Below are 19,773 nucleotides of genomic sequence, written 5' to 3' on the forward strand. Positions count from 1 at the left end.
ATCTTTCCTTAAAATATTTTTCTTCAAAAAGCAAGACCTCTCCAAAGAGCAAGACCTCTAAATGCCACCTGCAAGAAAATCCTGAGTGATCCAAAGTAGTAGCCTCTTTAGAAATGTGCTCTGCCTAAGTGGACAGCTTTACCCTGTTTGCAAAAGTTATCAGTGGTGGATGGAGAAGGGGATCAAGCTGATTTTGGTATTGAATGTTGAGACCAGCCTGACTCAACAGTCCCAAGGTTAAATATTCAAACCGTGTTTCCTGACAGAAACTGGCACCATTGAGCATAGACAAAGTTCCCAATAAATGAACTTTGGATAAACCAACAAGTTATAGTACTGATAACGTGTTTAAAGTTGCTGAGCTAATGGCTGCTGAGCTGTGGTGTGCTGTTCTTGGTTTAGATACTCCCACAGATTGTGCTTTCAGTCAAGAGAAAAGTAGAAAGGTGAGATTTACATTGAGGTCCTTAAATAAGCTAGTTGAATTCTCTACCTCAGTTTCCCTATCTTTAGAAATTACATTGGTAATAACACTGACTTCTCCCAGGGGGTGAGTGGTGAGAAATAACAGCTGTCCAAGCAACATTCCCACTATGCTTAAAAAAACCACTTTATTATTACTAGGACTCTCTGGAGAGCCAGATGCTGAAAACTAAACAGCAAGCACCATGCCTGCATCAGATGTAAAAAGCATGAAAAAAGAAAAAAATTAATCCTTCTACAACTTGAATTCAAACGCAGGGGAGATCTCATTGTTTATAGTTGATTAATTGGATAACATACAAAAACTCAGAGAAAAAGTGGAAATGTTGAAAAATGTTTTAGAGACCACAAGCCTCTTCTTTCAAATCAAAAACTAACAATAAATACATATTGTTAAAAATTAGTTTCAGAACAAATGAGAATACTTGCCATTACTTGGTGTCATTTATTTTGGTTTTCCATTTCTTTCCTTATGAGTTTTAACAAGCCAAATAGGTTTTTCCATTACTCTACCCACTCAGTCCCATGAGCAAACTTGTGCCAAGTTTTGTTTTCAGCCTGCAATTTAACTTGCTTTTTATTTCCTGAATATAAAACATTCTTCCTTGAAAAATGTTAGAGCACAGCAGTCTTTTGTTTATCTTAATTCAGCTCAAGAAAGACATCTCTATTATCAGTTCTGCTTATATAAACATACTCTAAAGTTTATTATCAACCTCATACATGGAATTCACTGCAAAATGCCAGCTGAGAAAAGGTTATTTTATAAGACTAAGATCCTTGAATTTGGTTAATTTCCCCTTATTGCTCCTACCACGAGATTTAATATTTCCTAACTTTATTCAAAACCTGTCACTGTAGGGTTAACAGAGCAGTGAAATCTACTGTCATATATAACCCACCGCTCCTACCTGCTGAAGGTAGTGCACTAGGGCATGACTTTGAAGTGTATCACCAGAACAAAGAGACATAGTCTCTCATTTATAAAACTCATGGTGGCGTAACCAGCTCCTACCACAACAAAAGAAGGTGGCCCCATGCTGATGCACTGCCTGTGTGTGGTGAGTTGTACATGTTTTTGTTGTTTAGTCTTTGTCCCCAGATGCTGTCTGGGATGAGCAGAACTTTGCATGCAATGTTCTTTGATTTCAGTGCAACTAAAAGAGTGATCAGGCCCTAAGTATTATTTTGCACCAAGTTTATTTGCAAATGAAAAGACTTTTATCTCTCAAATAACAATAAGGAGGAGAAAAAAGGTAGTGAAATATTAGTGTGAGAATCTGGGCCTGTAGAAAACCATAAGATCTGGTAAAAACCTAACAAGAGCGCTACAAGAACAACAGTAAGGATATTTTCAAATTGCATATAAAAGTGTACCAAAACATCACCCAAGCAAGAATAAAAGCAAAATGCTAACTCTGTCATTCTACTGCTAGATTTTATCACTAGAAACCCCAATGGCCATTAGTATTTTAGTCTGATAGGTGCACTCCTACAACCACCAGCAAAGACAATGGAATTATGTATATTCCTTTTGCCACTGGGTAGCATCTGAACTCAGGGTGTTGTAATACATATGTGCTTGGAAGAGACCAAAATAATACAAAATGCCAGGAGTGTACTATGAAACTTGTAAATGTGTGTTGTCTTGCGCTTAAGTATAACGGTAAATAAATTTGCTAAAACTGAGTTTCAGGTCCTCAGCCAGCTTGCAGGGAAATAGTTCTGTTTTATTCTACCTGGTGGTTAAGTCCACAGAGCAGGGTGAGGTGATGCCTCAAAACAGGCCTGCATCCTGGTCCTGCCTGGGTACAGACCAGAATCCTCTGTGCTTACTAGGGATCAAAAGAGATGTTTCAGTGGCAGGAAAGCAGTCTCATCAAGGAAATGCACAGAGAGTGTTTAATTTTAACAGAAAATAATGGCATTGGCAGTGGTCACCTGCGCTGCTTCTGTGCTCATCTTGCTTTTTGCACAGTAGTCAGACATGAAAAGGGGTATCTGGGATCAAAAAACTTGTCTACCCATGGGAGCAGGAGAAGCCCCATACTAGCATGCACAACTGACACTTCTCTGAGACTGAGAAGACCTGCTTGTGTTGTGGGTAACACAAGTGGGAAAATCCTCTGTACTCACTTCAGAGGGAGATGAATTATGAAAAGTTAAAGCACAAAGTTTTTTCCTCCTTTCTATCTGGCCAGCACTCATGTCAGGTCCCTGGAGCAATTTTCATGCAGTCAGTGCCATTGGGCTCCTTTTCCTCAGCCAGCATGTTTCTGCTTCCAAGTGATGATGTTCAGACACCATGCCAGTAAAGCTCTGAGATCACCACTGGATCAACATATGAAAGCAAAGTATCATTCTGTTTTTAATTATTAAGTGAGGTGATGGGTTTAAAAAGTGTAAAAGAAAAGGACTTGATAATGCTCTCATTTTCTGAGTATAAATGGCTAATCAGTGGTATAGATCATCAAAGGATGAGGGATTTCATTATTTCAAAATGAAATGTGAAGGAAAAGGAGAAAATAAATATTTAAGACCATCTCACAAGCTACTGGAAATATACTGTTTTATTCTATTTAAAGGAAAACAAGTACTATACTTGTCAGGTTCCACCTTTACTAATTTGAATAGGCTATTTTGCTTTTCAACTGAAAGACAGATTTGGGAGCCATTGTAGAAATTGCAAGGATTAAAAGCAAATTCAGGTAGCATTTACCTTTAGCTAGGTGAGCTTATGGACTTTCTAATTACAAAGCAGCATAGCACTATCAGCCATATAATTTGAAATATATTTGCTTCCAGACTGAGCTTATAAGACTTTTTAAGTACACATGCAAACATTTTCATACCCAAAGAATAGTTTGCAAAACACCAGCATAAACCTTTCCTCTCTAGCATAACCAATTACATTTTGGAAAGCTTCTGTCCAACCACAAAATTTATGCTTGAAAAAAGAAACACCTAGAAAAAGGTATTTGCCTCCTTAATTCACCCATCAGGAATCAGGTTCCCAGATGTCAGATTCATTCTGATGCTACATATCCTACTGGATAAATAGGAATGTGTTTACTCCAGCCTGAGATATACAAAAGGCTGTAGCTAGGTTCAGTCTGCTTAGATTGTCTAATCTGAAATGTTTTAAATCTCTCTAAAATTGCAAATTTTATTTTTTTTTTATTTACTGCCTATTTTATTACCAGGAAAAAATAAAAAGGTTGGCTTCCCTTATCTATATTTTTTTTCAAACATGGAAAATATTGGTGGCATCCCTAATCTGTTGCTCTTTGAGCCATTTAAATAATTAGCAGGATGCAATGAAACACTAAGGCCCTGGTGAGACACTAGAGCAGGTTGCCCAGAGGGGCAGTAGATGCCCCATCCCTGGAAGCATTCAAGATCACGTTGGATGAGGCTCTGAGCAACCTGACTTAGAGGAAGATGCACATTGCAGAAGGGTTTGGAATAGATGGCTTTTATATATCCTGTATGTCCCTTTCAACCCAAACTATTCTAATACTATGATTCTCTGAAAACATAATGACACTTTTTTTTCTACATTGTGCCCAGGAATCCAAGCACTATGTGACCATGACTCCAAGGTCTGCTAGTTCCCTGATAATGGAAGTCCCAGAAGAACAAAACACTGATACTTGCAATGGCATCCTCTCTGTTTTAGGAGGGGAAAGTGCCTGGATTCTCCCTCTCAAACTATACATCAGTTTCTGGGAAGCAGAAAACATGTGATGCTCTTTCAGCTAGGCAGAACTTTCTGAGAGCACCAGCAGTCTCTGTGCAGATGTGAAAGAATGTCATCTTTATCACACAGCTTCCTAGCCTGTGTTGGCCTCTGCAAAAAGCACTCTGGCACCAGAAGACTCCTTTGTGCTTACAAATGGGCGCTCCCACATAATTCTGTAAAATTTCAGCATGAGGCAAATGGTATGGACCCAATATTTGCAGAATCTCTGGCCTATTCATTCCTTGTGTAGTTTTACTGAGGATGGAAAAGAAAGGCATCTGAAAACATAATTTCTATACACCTGGGGAAAGTTAGGTAAAGATGTAAAACCAGAAATCCTTTCTCACACTATAAACACAGGCTATTAGCTGATGAACACCTAATCTTTTTCCGGTTTTTGATAGATTCTTTGTGGAATAAAATAAGAGAAAGCAGCTATGTATTTTTTGATCATTATTTTTTATTATATTTTACACATTTGCACAGTGGCTGATCTCTAGTTTAACTGGGAAGTGTCTAAACATACCATACTTTGGCTCATGATGCACCAGCACAAGGCTGCAGAGTGTTTCAGGAACATAAGAGGGCAAAGTAAGGAGGCAACCCCATAATAGATGCTTTCACCTGGTCCAGTCTCTTTGTAGGGTTTTGATTTCTAGATTTCACTTTCACTTTATGTATTTTCCCAGCTAATAGCTTTCACTTCTTTTTTAAAATTACAACAAAAACAATCTAAAAATTACTAATAATCCACTGTAGCTGACACAAATAGAAGGAGGAGACTGTAAGGTCTATCTCTGACTGTGTATTAAAAAGCATTTTGCTGTACACTAGTATGCTGAAATCAGTAACTCTCCCTATAGCATCTCTTCTAGAATGGCAAGACTGATTTGCAGCCCCCAAAACACACCACATTTACCACTTCCTTTATTAGCTCCTGCTAATGGTGCTAATAACTCTAACAATCGAGGAAAATGAGTGAGGGAGTGAGGGAGTGAGGGAGGGAGTGAGGGAGTGAGGGAGTGAGGGAGTGAGGGAGGGAGTGAGGGAGTGAGGGAGTGAGGGAGGGAGTGAGGGAGTGAGGGAGTGAGGGAGTGAGGGAGGGAGTGAGGGAGGGAGTGAGTGAGGGAGTAGGGAGGGAGGGAAGGGAGTGAGGGAGGGAGTGAGTGAGGGAGTAGGGAGGGAGGGAAGGGAGGGAAGGGAGGGAGGGAGGGAGGGAGGGAGGGAGGGAGGGAGGGAGGGAGGGAGGGAGGGAGGGAGGGAGGGAGGGAGGGAGGGAGGGAGGGAGGGAGGGAGGGAGGGAGGGAGGGAGGGAGGGAGGGAGGGAGGGAGGGAGGGAGGGAGGGAGGGAGGGAGACTAAATCACTCTGCACCTCTGACCAAACTCTGGTAAGAGTGTATTTTCCCTGACTCCATGAAGAACAAAGCACAGACTGCCACCACTGTAGTATTTAGTTCAGCATTATTATTTCATCAGTGCGCCTTCAAAGAACCTGCTCAGGACTGGAATTCATATTCTACTACTTTCACTGGGGCTGAATGCTTACGGAGGAGGGGAAAGAGGAGTCAAAAACCACTAAGAGCCTGTCCCAACATGGAATGCACTCAGAGTTGACAGAGCCACTGTCCTCCCAGCTCTTCACTTTCCTCAAAAATTTACACCAGAGCTACTATTGAACCACACACTCACAAATGGGAACAATATGTCCCCTTATGTTTCATTTAAATGAGCTGGTTCAGTGAAGCCAATTGAGAGTTCTAAAAACTTCAATAATTATTTTTGTACATCTTTCTGAAAACACATGTTTGAAGTGCAACGTTTTCACAGCACGAACATAATTTAAATTTCTGGCTTTGAAAAAATTCAAACTGGAGTACAAAAAATAACCCTTAAAATATCTCTAGCCTCAATAATGAAAATCCCAGATACTAAACACTCTTAAGCAAAAATGTGTCCACTTTTAAAATGGATTTAATCTGACCTTACTGCTGTAATTTCAGATAGTGTCACAGGATGCTCCTCCCTATATATGTAGTGCTTAAGAAGAAACAGAGACCCAAATTCTGGTTGCAAAGTTCTGGGCTTTTGAACATGAAAAGGAAATACTAAAGATTTACTACCTTCCTAAGCCACCGTTTTGCATGTTCTCTACATAGAAAAGATTCATGACAGGAGTTTGATTTCTTTAAAAATACATATATGAGTAATACAGCAAGATCTTACCCTGAACAGCAAGCTGTTCAGCAAAAATAGTTGCATGTATATGTATGTACATGTCTTGACTTCCATATAAACATGTAAAATTGCTTATAATTAGATGAATTCCTATTAAGATCCCAAGCCAGAAAAACAAATGTGCTTGATGTTCCTCATACATTCTTATTTTTGGGTTTTTTTCTGTCCGTCCTTATACAACAATGTTTTTCCTTTTCATTGGAATGTCCATTCAGTCAGTGATGAAACAGCAAACTGAGATGAAAGTAAGAATTGGTCCATGTGATTCCCTGATGCTCCTCTCCTAGATCTTCAGGTTGGACAAACAGCTATTACTAGTGGGCCATGAAAAAATGTGGGAAACAGATAATTTTCTGCAATATCAAGTTATGCAGGCACATCACACAATGCATTAATACATGTGTTCAGAGTCTCACAACAAAATTTTCCCCAAAAGAATATTGCTTTCATTGGTTATTCCTTTCCTAACTGCAAAAAGAACAAAATCAAGGGTTGAGGGAGTCTGACTGCTGTTTAGAAAGAAATTTTTTTTAATCATTGTATTACCTGTGAAAGATATCAAATCCCAAGAAATGGTCAAATGGCTCTACAAATTCACTGTTCTTATTAATAAAATCTTCTACAGGGGTAAAACTGATATCAGATTCTGTCTACTAGCAATTGGAAAAGGCTTTCAGTGAAAAGAAAAAGTGAATTATTATCAAGGAATTTTTGGGTTTTTTTATACTCTTTTGTATCATCCAAGTGTTGGTTTCACAAGCTGAGGCACAGCAAAGGGCAAAACCAGCAACTGAAGAATTTGCTTGACCTGTCCAGAAAAATGGAACTGTTTACATCATGAAATCACAATTTGACCTTTTAACAAAAGAACTTCCAGAAAAACAACAATAAAAAACATACATACATGAACAAACAAACAAACAAAATTAACCAAAAAGACAAGGCCCCCACCCTTGAACCCAGAGTCATCAGCTGTGGAGTAGCCAGTGAGAGAAGTGTTTCAAAAGTCGTTTAATGCCTTTCCCAGAAACTGGTCTTTGCAGGAGTAGGAGAACAGGAATGAAGAAGGTCAGAAAAAATGATGAAAGAGATTTGCAGTCTCTTTTTTTAATATATTTTTACTCTTCCGTATCTGGAAAAAAAAATAATAAAAAAAGTAGAGAAGTGTCAAATACTATCTTTCTCTGCTTTGTCCAAGGGGTAGGTAGTCTGGGAAAGTAAAATAAGGGTATCAGTTTAGACAGCCTTATTTTCTGCAAGCACTGAAGCTTTGCTTAACTGTTAAAAAGGGTACAAGGTGAGGCACGTCAAGGCAATACCTCTTACGGGCACAACTGGAAATACCATTCTGTCCTAAACAAATTGAAATCTTTTAGGATCAGACTAATCCAGCTAGAATTCAAACTTAGGAATCAAAAAGGTCACAAAACAGAGTCCAGCATGCCCAGATCAAGAGATTTTAATAGGTTTCTTTGCTGTAGGGCTCTCTGATCATCATTGATCAGCAGCTTTTTCAGTACCTTTTTGCTTATGAAGCAAGGATATTGTACATGTGGTTTGAAATGAAGTCTCCAAACACAAAAGAACATTACATTTTAAAAACTCCTTTCTTTCATTGAGCTTTCAGTGAAAAACACAGCTTTAATATGGAGAAGCAAAAAAGATGTAACAAAATATGTGCATTTTAAAAGCTGCTTGATGCCTCTGTCAAACATTTATAATCCCTTGGCCTCATAATTAGGCTATGTTTGACTAATATTATCCTGAATGTACAAACAAAACTGTTTTCTGTGTAGCTATACTACATGTGCATCTTCACAATAAACAGATCTCCTTGAGAAAGAAGTATAGACAAGGAAACCTTTTTGTTATTTCTAGGGAAAATGGGCTGTTTCTAATTGAAGAGGACAGTCTATTCAATTTGTCTCATAACCATCTCTAGAAATCCTCTGGAAAAGCTTCAAATAGGAACATTAATGTTTTACCCTATATTGGCTGTTCTAACCAGCTCCCTGAGTGCACCAGGCACCCTGTTTAGCTTCTGTTATTCTGACAATGCTTATATCAGCAGAGTTTGAAAGTGCATTTCAAAGAGTCTCTCAACCAAGGAGATTCAGCCCAAGGAGAGATGAATTTACCTGTAGGGCTGGGCATGCCTTGGAAGATATTATTGCATCAAAATATCTTTTGGTCCCTTTCAGGAAACCAATTTATTTTGTGCTCAATAACATACTGACTTTTTAATTTTTTTTTTTTTTTTTTTTTTTTAATGGGATTTGAGCAAAGGAGAAAAATGCCTGCCAGAACAAAGATCTTTGCTGCTGGATTGCATTGTCTATGATGAATATATACAGTGGCTGCACAGATATACTAGTGAGTTGGTATCTTCTACCACAAAGATAGCAGGGGAACCTTTCCTTTCAGGATAGTCCCCTGTAAATTGCTACTATAAAATCTTGCTCACTGATGCAATTCGAAAACACCATTTTAAAGAATTAGGCTTTCAGCATTTTATTTGATTTATTTAGACTGAATTGTCACATTTCCAGCATAATCTACAATAGGCAATACTAACAGCCATAACAACACTATATTTCTGTGATGCTTCCCAACTAAAATGTTCAGCCTGATTTACTGTCATTTACAGGATCATAATAATCCTGTGACACTTAGCCACTTTTTTATGAGAAAAGACTGACCAAGAAGGAAGGGTAATTATTTGAGGCAGGTGGACTAAATAACTCACTTGAGCAGTAAGTATTTCTGAACTTCTTAAAGGATTTGCTGAATAACACCAGGGATCTGAAACAGAGCTTGGAGTTCCACCTAACACATGCTGCTCTTCCTATGCCATCCACACTTACAAGAACTTTAACCCCTCCCATCCCTGCTAATGAAGCAAGGTAAAATGCAGTTTTAGTGAGCATGGTGGCTAGGGGGAAGCTCAGCACTCCTGGGAAGCACAAAAATACCACAGCCTTAGCTGAGGGTTAGGGGCTGGACTCAGGCCTCTTTCTGTCTGGGAGATCAGAGGGCAGACAGCTGTGGTTTTGGTGCTGTACTGCTGTTGCCCAAAGGATTTGCTGCCACTGCTGAATTTTGTCCTTCACTGCTTCTCCTTACCATGGGTGAGTCTCTGCTAGCAAGAGTGGTCACTGAACTAGGACCTTTCAACACCCAATCTCACTGGGGGGGGACCCTTACTATCTACTTGGGTGCCTCAGGGGAAGCTCGGGACCCCGACCCCCTCTCCCTCTCTAGAGGGAGCATCCCTGGCTGCTTGCGGGAGTCTGGCTGCTGCGGACATCCCCAGGACATCACACAGGAGATATGAGAGCCAGGAGAAAATCTGAAACAACACTCTACTCCACCTTCTCTCTCGTCCCAGGCTCACCCTGCCCCTGCTGTTTTCCGCCATTAATTTGGGGGTTTTTTTTGCTACACTTTAACTCAACACCACTCATCCACCTGGATTCCTGGGGCTCCTGCCACGGCTTTGGGGTTTTTGCTACACTTTGTTTGCCACCTTCGGGGTGTTCTCTGATGTCTCGGCTGTTAAGCCTGCTGCTCCAAGATTCCTGCTATGGACCAGCTCACCACCTGGAGAGGCACTGAGACCAGCTGCTCCCCGTAAATTTCGCAAGGGGAGCCCCTTTTCCCTCCATCTCACCATCGGAGCCTCCACTGCCCATGGGGGGAGAGGCAGCCAGGCCCGCGCCACCAGCGCCCCCTGCCGGCTGTGCCCGGAACTGCACCGGAGGGGAAGTGCCTGCGGCCCAGAGAAGGCGTCACTGGGCTTGTGGTGCTGCTCCTTCTGCTGCCCTTGTGGCTGTTTGTCTGCCTTGTTATACAGATATATTCTAGTAAACAGCTGTTATTCCTTTTCCAATATCTTTGCCTGAAAGCACCATAATGTCAAAGCTATAATAATTTGGAGGGAAAGAGTTATATTTTCCATCCCAGGAAGGTTTCCACCTTCCTTGGCAGGCATCTGTCTTTTAAACCAAGACAGACACCTCCCAATGGCATCCAGTGCTAGGTCAGGCTATCAGAACAAGACCAAGCCCAAGCCCTATGGTTTTCAAATAGCATTAAAAGAAAAACCTCTTTTCTCTCCTTAAAAAACAAATGCTGAATGCAGACTCCAGGAAAATGTGGTATGGATTAAGGATTCTTTGGCCAGGGGTTTTGACATTTTTTTCACAAACTATTTAGCCTGCTTGAATCCCTTTGAATGAAAGTGTTTGTGAGGTTCTTGCATGGTCCCTGCTTTCTCTGCTCAAATTTCTGAAGCATTATAAGCATATTAATCCTGAAGGAGGCACAAGATGACAGCACAATTATCCATCACTATACTATTGAAAATATAGGGGGAAAAATGAGAGGTTGTCTCACTTTTATTAAACTCAGATTCTCTTGTCACATTGCAATAAACGTGTGTAACACAGACTGTCAGTGTTACATCCTAACATAGCAGATAGCAAAAGAGTTGCACTTGAAGGAAAGTTCAGTACACATAGTTCATGTGCTATGACTCTTTAGCCTAGAAACAGAGCTCCAGAGAGAGTATAATAAAAAGTAAATGAAATTATTAGTGGCACTAAGAATGTGAAAGGGAACAATTACTGTTTCTCACGACCCAAGAAGGAAATTACCAAACAAACTTATCAAACAGTAAATTTGAGAAGAATAAAAAGGTATGATTTATCACATAATGCCTAAGTAAATTTTGAATTATGTTGCCTCAATTCCCAGTCCACAAAAGTACCAGAGCTCCAAAGATAATTATAAAAAGTAATGGAAGAAAAATCCATCTGAGTGTATCCAAGTCAGAGATTTGACCTCTGCCTTGGCCCTCTAGAACACAGAAAATGGTAGTGGGGTACGCCCATTGCTCTGATTTTGGTTTTTGTTCATTAACATTTCTGCTGTGAGATGTTGTCACGCAGGTGATGGAGAGCTAAAGGGACTTTTGGTCTAGCCCAGTAAGGTTGTTCAAGTGTTCATAGCAAAGCTGACATGGTGTTTGAAAGTAGCTTCTACCCCTACTAATTAAAAGCATAGTTTTTTAAAAATGAGATTATTTATTGCAAGCTCTGCTCCCCACAGAACCCAGCTACATCCAGCCACTGAGTGAAATGACAAAGAAGTTGCAAATTCTGGTACGGCCTTTGATATCATAAAACAATTACTACTGATGCAGTGCACAATGAGGTAAAATAGTAGTCTGAGTAACTGCATCTCACACAATCTATAATGCAGTCTTTCCCAAAGACTACAAATTACAGAAGTATTTGCAGTTGCTGAGACAGATCACCAAATCTGCCACTTTAAATTCCTTTTTAATTCCTTTGTGGACTCACTCAGCATCCTGCAGGATGGAAAGGAATGACCATTTTTCTTCATAAGCTTTGTCCCCCAAACCTGGGTATTTCTTTTCTCCCTGAATGCTAAAGTGATAGCATTAGTCATAATCTGCAGCTTTTCCATCTGGAAAACACCATTAAAGGTATTTCCACTGCTCAAAATAAAACTAAGGTGTTGAAATCTAAGTACTCCGTTCTCAGCACTGGACGGCCCTGTCTCCTATTAAACCCATTTGAAACCTTTTCAAAGATAATTAAAACCATGAAGAAAGAAGTTCTGTATAGTTATGGTATTTTCTTTCTTCCATTGCACCAGAGATGTATGAGGCTTAAGAAGCAAAGCACGGAAGATCAATGAAATAATGAAGAAATATGCATCATAAGCTAATTCATTTCTGTTATCAGTATGTCTAATGGATGAGATATTTTGGAGTGATTATTTTTTTCAAAGAGAACAAAATGCTGTTTGAAGGTGCTTGCATTCTCTTTAAAGCAAGGGAAAACAGGAATAAATGCTCTTGGGAAAAAGTTTTGAATACTTGTTCAGAAAGTGAATTTGAATAACATCACTCCAATTTAGCACATGACTCAAGTGCATAACATTAATTTTTCTATGAGAAGAAATAGCATTAGCATAGAAAGCATCCTGGTTTTGGAGCTTTGGCATATAATTGTGCCTAAATCATTCATTCTTGAAGTCAAACATTTTCTAGTCCCTTTCACACTGATGTTGAGTTTTATGTTTGCTTGACAGCTTGCATTCCACTTGACCTAGAATAACATCAGTGATGAAAGAGATTAGTTTTGGTTTAATATTTGCCGACCAGCATATTATGAAAATATATAAAAGCAGATAAAAATATAATGAATACACTGGCAAAGGTTTGGTTACACAAAGTAATGACTGAGTTTCCTGAATAAAGCATGTAGGAAAGAAATTAGATACTTACTATGTAAAGCCACCTAGAAGATTAGGTGCAAAAGCTTATTCTATATTTGATAATCAAACATAATTCAAACGTCTGCATATGTTTGGGTAATAGCTATATCATTGTTTTCATAGAGATGTTCCATTGTGGATGGAAACAAAAACCCAGTCCTTTTCTAGGAGCAAGGGGGATGAGTTGTGTGGTGGGCTGACCTTGGCTAGACACCAGGTGCAACTCTATCACTCCTCTCCTAAGCAGGACATGGGGAGAGAATATATAAGGAAAGGATCATGTTTTGAGATAAGAGCAGGGAGACATCATTCACCAATTACTGTCACAAGTAAAACATACTTGACTTGGTAAAATGAATTTAATTTATTAATGAAATCAGAGTAGGCTAATGTGAAGTAAAACCAAATCTTAAAACAAATCTTTCTCCTACCCCTCCCTCCTTCCTGGGTTTAACTTTATTCCTGATTCTCTCCCTACTCCTCCATATGGCACATGGGGACAGAGAATGGAGTTTAGAGTCATTTCCTCAAACATTGTCTCTGCCTCTGTCTCCTCATGGGGAGGACTTCCCATGCACTGCTGATGGGCTTGGCCTTGGTGGGTGGGTCCACCTTGGAGCTGGCTGGGAGTGGCTCTGTCAGACATGAGGGAAGCTTCAGCGGGTTCTCAGAGAAGCCACCCCTCTAGCCCTTCCCACTGTCAAAACCTTACCAAGCAAGTCAAACACAATCTTCCACAGGAAGGAGGATAATCAAAGCCAACAAAGTTTTCTGCCACATAGGTGAATTCAAATTTTGTAATAAGCACTGGGCTTCTTTGGCTGAGTGACTAAAACAAAAATTAGGATAATGCGTAGCTCTGGGTCAGACACAAGGAATTGGTGCGTTTCTCACATGGTAAAATAAACGTCTGTTGGAGATTGGGGTTTTTGGGGGGAAGTGGAGTGGATAGAGAGAAAACAAAAATCAAGCTGAGCTTTTCTTCTAACTAAAAGAAAACTTTTATGTTTGCCATTTACTTAATGCTGGATAAAAATGGGAAACACCATTTCAAAGCAAAAATTCTCATTTGGATTTTTTCAATATGTCTTCCGTTTTTTACAATCACTTATTTTGAATTAAACTCCTAAACACTTTCGCCTGACTCAAAAAAACCCCACTTTTCAACTAATAACATTTGTTGATTTTCTTCTACATTTGTTACTGCCTGGAAGTACCAGGTTTTGAAGTTAAGAAAAGAAGTGGTTTAGAAGGAGAGAAAAGAATGAATTGCCTAGTGATGGATCAATGAATTATTATAAGTAATAAAGATTACACTTTTCAGTCATGAGTATCTGGGTACCTGCATGTTGCTTTCTCTTTTGGGGTGGGATGCCACACCTCATAGGAGTTCTTTCTGGTTCCTGTAGCTGGTATGCTCAAATTGGAAGCTAGTTGTTCTGTGACTTGTTGAAGATACAATCTAAATGTCAGCAATGTCTCTTTTGAGGAGTCATTTCAAATTCTTCCTTCTCTTCATGAGAAGACATGATCTTGTTTCTCTTTCAGGACTAAGTGTTGCATCAGGAAAAAGAAGCCTGATTGTCCCTGTACCAAACATAATTCTTGCAGCTGGGTGCAAGGAGGACTTTCCTCCTGCTGAAGTGGAAAATTTCTATACATCATCACACAGGCAAATTTTCCTAAATGGGATAAGTATTATAATAGAATCATCATCACAGCTGTATTCCCTGATGGTGCAATAAATTAATTGATGGTGCAAAATCAAGGAAGAATTTCTGTGATGCACTATGTAAGTTAAACATTCATCCATGTCTCTAGGACCATGAATGTTATCCCTGAGGAACAATGCAACTGTATGCCATCTCTGTGCAGAACTATATGTAAAGGACCAGACGTAACACGGAAAAGTGTTTCCCTTAAAGGTAACCACTCAAAAAATCCTACTTAAGTTGCCTCCAGTGATGATTTTTTTTTCACCATGCACCTGAATATTCCAAATATTTACTTAAATCAAGACAAATGGAATTCCCAGTTTTTCAGCTTGTCACATATATCTGTGACTTCATGTAAAGTAGAATAAAAAAGCAATCCAGCATCCTAAAGACCATGTATCTAGGCTCCTATGAATAATAAAGAACAGGCTAAAAAAGAGGCACATGAAAGTCTCAAAGGAAAAACAGGTGCTTTCCCTAAGACTTACAAACACACACTGACATGTTGCAAAATCATCTGCATAATTATAAAAGATACCTTTCTACATATTCCCTATATTCTCACGAAGCATGCATACCATGGTGGTGTACTGTTTGCCCTCCCTAGATACTAACAATGTGGTTTGCAGTTAGCTTCAAAGATCATGTTCATCTGCTATTAAAACTGCATAAAACCTTTTTCAGAATGCATTCTTCTATGCAAATTCCAGCTTGCCTCAGGTGCCACTTGCTAAATTCGGCAAACTGTTTCTTTCAAAAGAGCACAAGAAGGATTTAAAAAGCACAGAAGCTATTCCATCTTCCAGTTATCCTATACTGCAATACTATGGAACAATTGCTCAGCAGAGATAAATTACAGTGAAATATGTCTTTTTGGAAGGCAAAGTGCCTTTGTGTTTCAAGCAAGTTTTTCCAGAAGCAAACAAGACTTCCTGATTTGTAACTTGAGGCCATAGCTGTTAATGTAATTCAAGTAACAGGCCATGAAAAAGAAGTGAGAAAAGGAAGGGAACTATCTTTAATAAGTAGACTAAGACTATGGTTAGATTCCGATTTGCCTATGCTGCTGAATTATGACACATAATATGAAGAACACTATCAAGCAGCAAGGAGAAATACTATGTGTTTGCCTTGCAAACTGAAATGGATTTTTTGCTTCTGACAATAATGGAGAGATCAGCCTATCTTTTGAAACAGAATTAGAAATGGTACCATTATTTATATGTCCTGTAATTTACCTTTTTACGTCTCTCAAGGAGACATAGACAAATGCTTTTCATTTTATATTTGAGCAACCTGTTTTAAAACAACATCAGAATCATGAATATTACATAAGCAGGATTTCATCAGAAGTCTACTTAGTGGTCATTGCTATGCAGTGGTCTTGGCTAGATCAACACAAAGATTGTATCTTGCAGAAAGCTGCAAGGATAGGCAATATTAAATGGTTGAGAAGTTATGACAAATGAAGCTGGGAAGAATCCTGTTAATTCAACTCTCTCAGAATAATTGTGGAGCCCTCATCATGGCATCTTCTCACCACCATGTTTCTATACCAAAGGAATTGGCAGATAACATTCTGTGCCAGCTACTCTGCCACTTGATTTTTGGGACAGCTGGGACAGAAAGAAATCAAGGCTTTAACTTAATAATCAGAGAATTTTTCACTTCCTGATCAAGAAATCATTATCAAAAAAATTAGGCATGGGCAATGTAAAGAACTCAAAGGAAGAGCTTTTAACTACTGATAAGCAACATTCTATCTTTAAAAAAATCAAAATAAAGAAAGCTAAAACCTCCATCTATGAAATAAAGTCTGAATATTAAAAAGGTTGCATGTAGTACCATATTACATTATATTATAGTGACTATATTCTATTCTGTTGTGTTGCACTGTATAGAAGAATGTAGTACTGAAAGAGACCTGTCAAAACACAGGTTTCGATTTGACCATGAGGTGGCAGCCCTGCTCATCACATAGCCAGCTCACATTGAGCTTTCATTTCATGTACTACCTGTAGAAGATATATATACTTTGCATATTTTCATGCATGTTACCACTAGAGTAATACATTCCTAGGACAAACATACAAAAAAGGTAACTTTTATTTGTGTACAATTGGTATCTGAGAGTATATTTGATTGAATGGACTGTGTTTTCCCCAAAACAAGAAGTTATACTGAAAATTTTGCATTAATATTGTAGAAATTTTTCCCTTCCAGAAAAAAAATGAGGACGTGGTAGAAACAACCTGTGAAAGCATTAAGCATAGGATCATACAATCAGAATAGTTTGGATTGCAAAGGGACATTTATAGGTCATCTAGTCAAACTCCACAGCAAGGGAGCAGGGGGCATCTACAACTAGATCAGGTTGCTCAGAATCCTGTTCAACCTGACCTTGAATGTTTCCAGGAATGAGGTTTCTACCACCGCAATGGACATAATGTTCCAATGATTTGCCACAATAGCTGTAAAAAATTTCTTCCTTATATAATGTCTGTAATGGGGAAGAATCATTTTCTCATTTGCTGTAGTTTTATGAGAAAAAAAAATAATATTTCAAAAAAAGAAAGGTTGGAATGTAAAGAAAAATTATGTCCATGGGGCTGCTTATAATTTTCCATTCAAAGACTTGCCAAGCAATGATTTCACATGAAAAATTCAGTTTTCTAAAATTTAACAATTTTTGAAAACAACAGTTTTCAAAAGTTTAATATTCTATCCCACAGGGAACACTTGATGAACTACTTGTGCTGATGATGTCTCTGACAGGAATGTATCTTTATTTGGGAAATGGCATCCCCTTATTGATTTTCTTGAAACTAAGGAAAAGGACAATAGTGAGTAACAAGCAGTATCTCCCACAGGAAAAAAAAAAAAACACACACACAAAAAAACCCACAAAAATAAACAAAAAAACTCCCAACCAATAATATGATCAAATTAACATGAGAAGAAGACTAGTCTATATTCAAGAGACTTGCACAGGGTTTTGAAGCAGCTAAGTCTGAAATCCAAGATATGACTGCAACTTACATAGTCACTCTCAAACTAGCTGTATTGCAGTTGGATAGAATTAGTCATACAAAGGTCTGGCTAGACACATAGCTCCTCACACAGTGAGTTTGATCCTTGTTCCTGGAGGCATGCCCATTTGAGTATTTTTTCATAGCTTCAAGGTAACTGACACAGAAGCTACATTTCACACCTGCGACTACAGGGCAGACACGTAGTTTCAATATCTTTGTGTCAACATGACTAGCTTTTCTGTGTATTTCTAGTCACTAGGTTTCCCACGTAGTAGAAGGACAAACATACTAAAATTATTTTGGCATGTATGTATGCCTATAAGTAGATATTACAATAGTTTCCTTTGTATATAATTTAAAAAGCAAGTTGGATACATATCCTACAAAGATTTATGCAAAATAGAGTCTGCAGCTTTCTTTTCTGGGTGCAGGATGCCTACACAGTAGGACAGAGTGTCATCAGTTGGATTCAGGACTTCAGTTGATGCAAATGGGTAGTGGTGAGAAAGCTGAAGCTCCTATGTTAAACATACACAAATGGGCCTGTTTAATACAAATACTCCCCAGCTACACACTGAACAGAGGTTGTAAAACCCAAGTACCCTTGACCCTGAAAAAAAGTCCAGGCTGAGTTTCACCCACCAGCAAATTACATGTGGTGAGCACATAATAGCCATAATCTCAATCTTTCTAATTCTTAAATCTTTTTTCCAGCGTGTGACGTGTGAAAGACCATGCACTGGCCCAAGAGAAAGCATATGTTCAAGTAAATAGTCTGCAAAGAGCTATGTATTATCCATGGATAATGTTCCTTTCTCCACACCCCTCACGTGGTGGGTAAGGAGATTTGCTCTGGAGTGTTTAATGGACAGAACAGGTTGTGCAGTATTTGGAAAAGCAGAAGCGCCATTCCAGTGTTTTTCTTTCTAAGGTGCATAATTCACAATATTTATTCTGATTTTTATCAATTAGATAATTAGCTATAATCTGCCTCTGCACTGTCTGAATGAGAAACAGTCAGCCTACAAATTGTTTTTGCATGGCTAGAGTTGCTTATTCAGTGTGATCAACTGGCCCCATGGTACTGGTCTTTTCCCTAAGAAGATGAACTTAGCAATCTCTTACAGGAGAGCAAATACAAATATAAATAACACCAAAGATAAGCAACTTGAAAAGAACAAAATTCACATCCTCAATCTTCAGTCTTAAGTTAGTATGATATTAATTTCTTGGTTCTCCAGCCCAAATTAATATGTGGCCCTAATCTTTCTAAGAACTTGAGAATGAAGGTGTTCAAATGTAACCTTTTCCTTAGAGAGTCATGGGTCTACTCTCTTGGCTGAGCTGGTGTTCTTGAGTCCTCCTAAAAGAGTCCCAGTGTTTCTGCATTCACCTGTTCCTGCAAGGAAGCAGCCTTCCAGCACAACTGCTGCTCAGCCATCACCCCCCAGAGCAGGTAGGGCAGTCGTTCTGCCCATTAATCTTTCTGGAGTCTTGATAGTTATATATGGAACTGCACATACTCATGAAAATCTGGAGTCAAATGTTATTTCAGTATCTGTGCTTAATTTCTGCATGACTGCAGTAAGAGCTGTGATTGGTACTTGTTCAAGACTGTTTTCCTGACACACATTTAATTCAAGTAACGTGACCTCTTAACATAAGAACTGATTTTTTCTAAACAAGTGTTACTAAGGAGCTTCTTAACAAAAAGTTCATAATTATGTGTCTGAAATTAATACATGCTTCTAGATAAAATTTTATATGTGTTTAGTTGAGGTATTATATTTTCATCCTATTTACCACTTGTAGTAAATACCACTTGCTTTGCTAGAGCAGTAGGAATTTAAATAATTTTGATGGTTTTGACCATCAAAACAAAACACTGTATTATTTATATTTAGGAATAGTAACATTTAAGTGAATTTCACTGATACATACACAAAGAAAATGCTAGAAAATTTGTTTGCATTTATTTTGCTACCTAATAATTCAGCAATTGTCTTTGAAGCAATGTGGGTTCAGATACCATCTCATAGACCTGTGGTACACAGGTGAGGAAGTGCAAAAGTGTAAAAGCGCTGCAGAACTTAGAGATGTTATGGATGCTAACTGTGAAGCAGGGAGCACGGTGCCTGTGGAATAGCAGGCCACATAACTTTCTCAGTCTTGCCTGAGAAAATGTGCTGGGAAATCATGAAGAGGAATTAAAACAATTCTCAAAGATAGAAAACAGCTTTGTAGGTGCTGTTTGTCTGT

The 19,773-nt window shown here is 38.7% G+C and overlaps 1 protein-coding gene across 6 annotated transcripts in view; it reads right to left on the reverse strand.

Moving 5' to 3' along the window:
* Positions 1–19,773, reverse strand: part of LOC131575367 (dual specificity calcium/calmodulin-dependent 3',5'-cyclic nucleotide phosphodiesterase 1C) — a 141,876-nt gene that overhangs the window by 8,351 nt on the left and 113,752 nt on the right. Inside the window, exon 18 of one of the 6 annotated variants that reach the window (XM_058830742.1) lies at positions 5,616–7,593. The exons of the other annotated variants lie outside the window; for them this stretch is intronic. Coding sequence (XP_058686725.1) covers positions 7,580–7,593 — 14 coding nt within the window. The 3' untranslated portion in view covers positions 5,616–7,579. Of the gene's footprint in view, positions 1–5,615; positions 7,594–19,773 lie in introns of those variants that run through there. 6 annotated transcript variants of the gene reach the window in all.

The sequence above is a fragment of the Poecile atricapillus genome, chromosome 2 (assembly GCF_030490865.1).
Source record: "Poecile atricapillus isolate bPoeAtr1 chromosome 2, bPoeAtr1.hap1, whole genome shotgun sequence".
Classification (NCBI taxonomy): Eukaryota; Metazoa; Chordata; class Aves; order Passeriformes; family Paridae; genus Poecile; species Poecile atricapillus.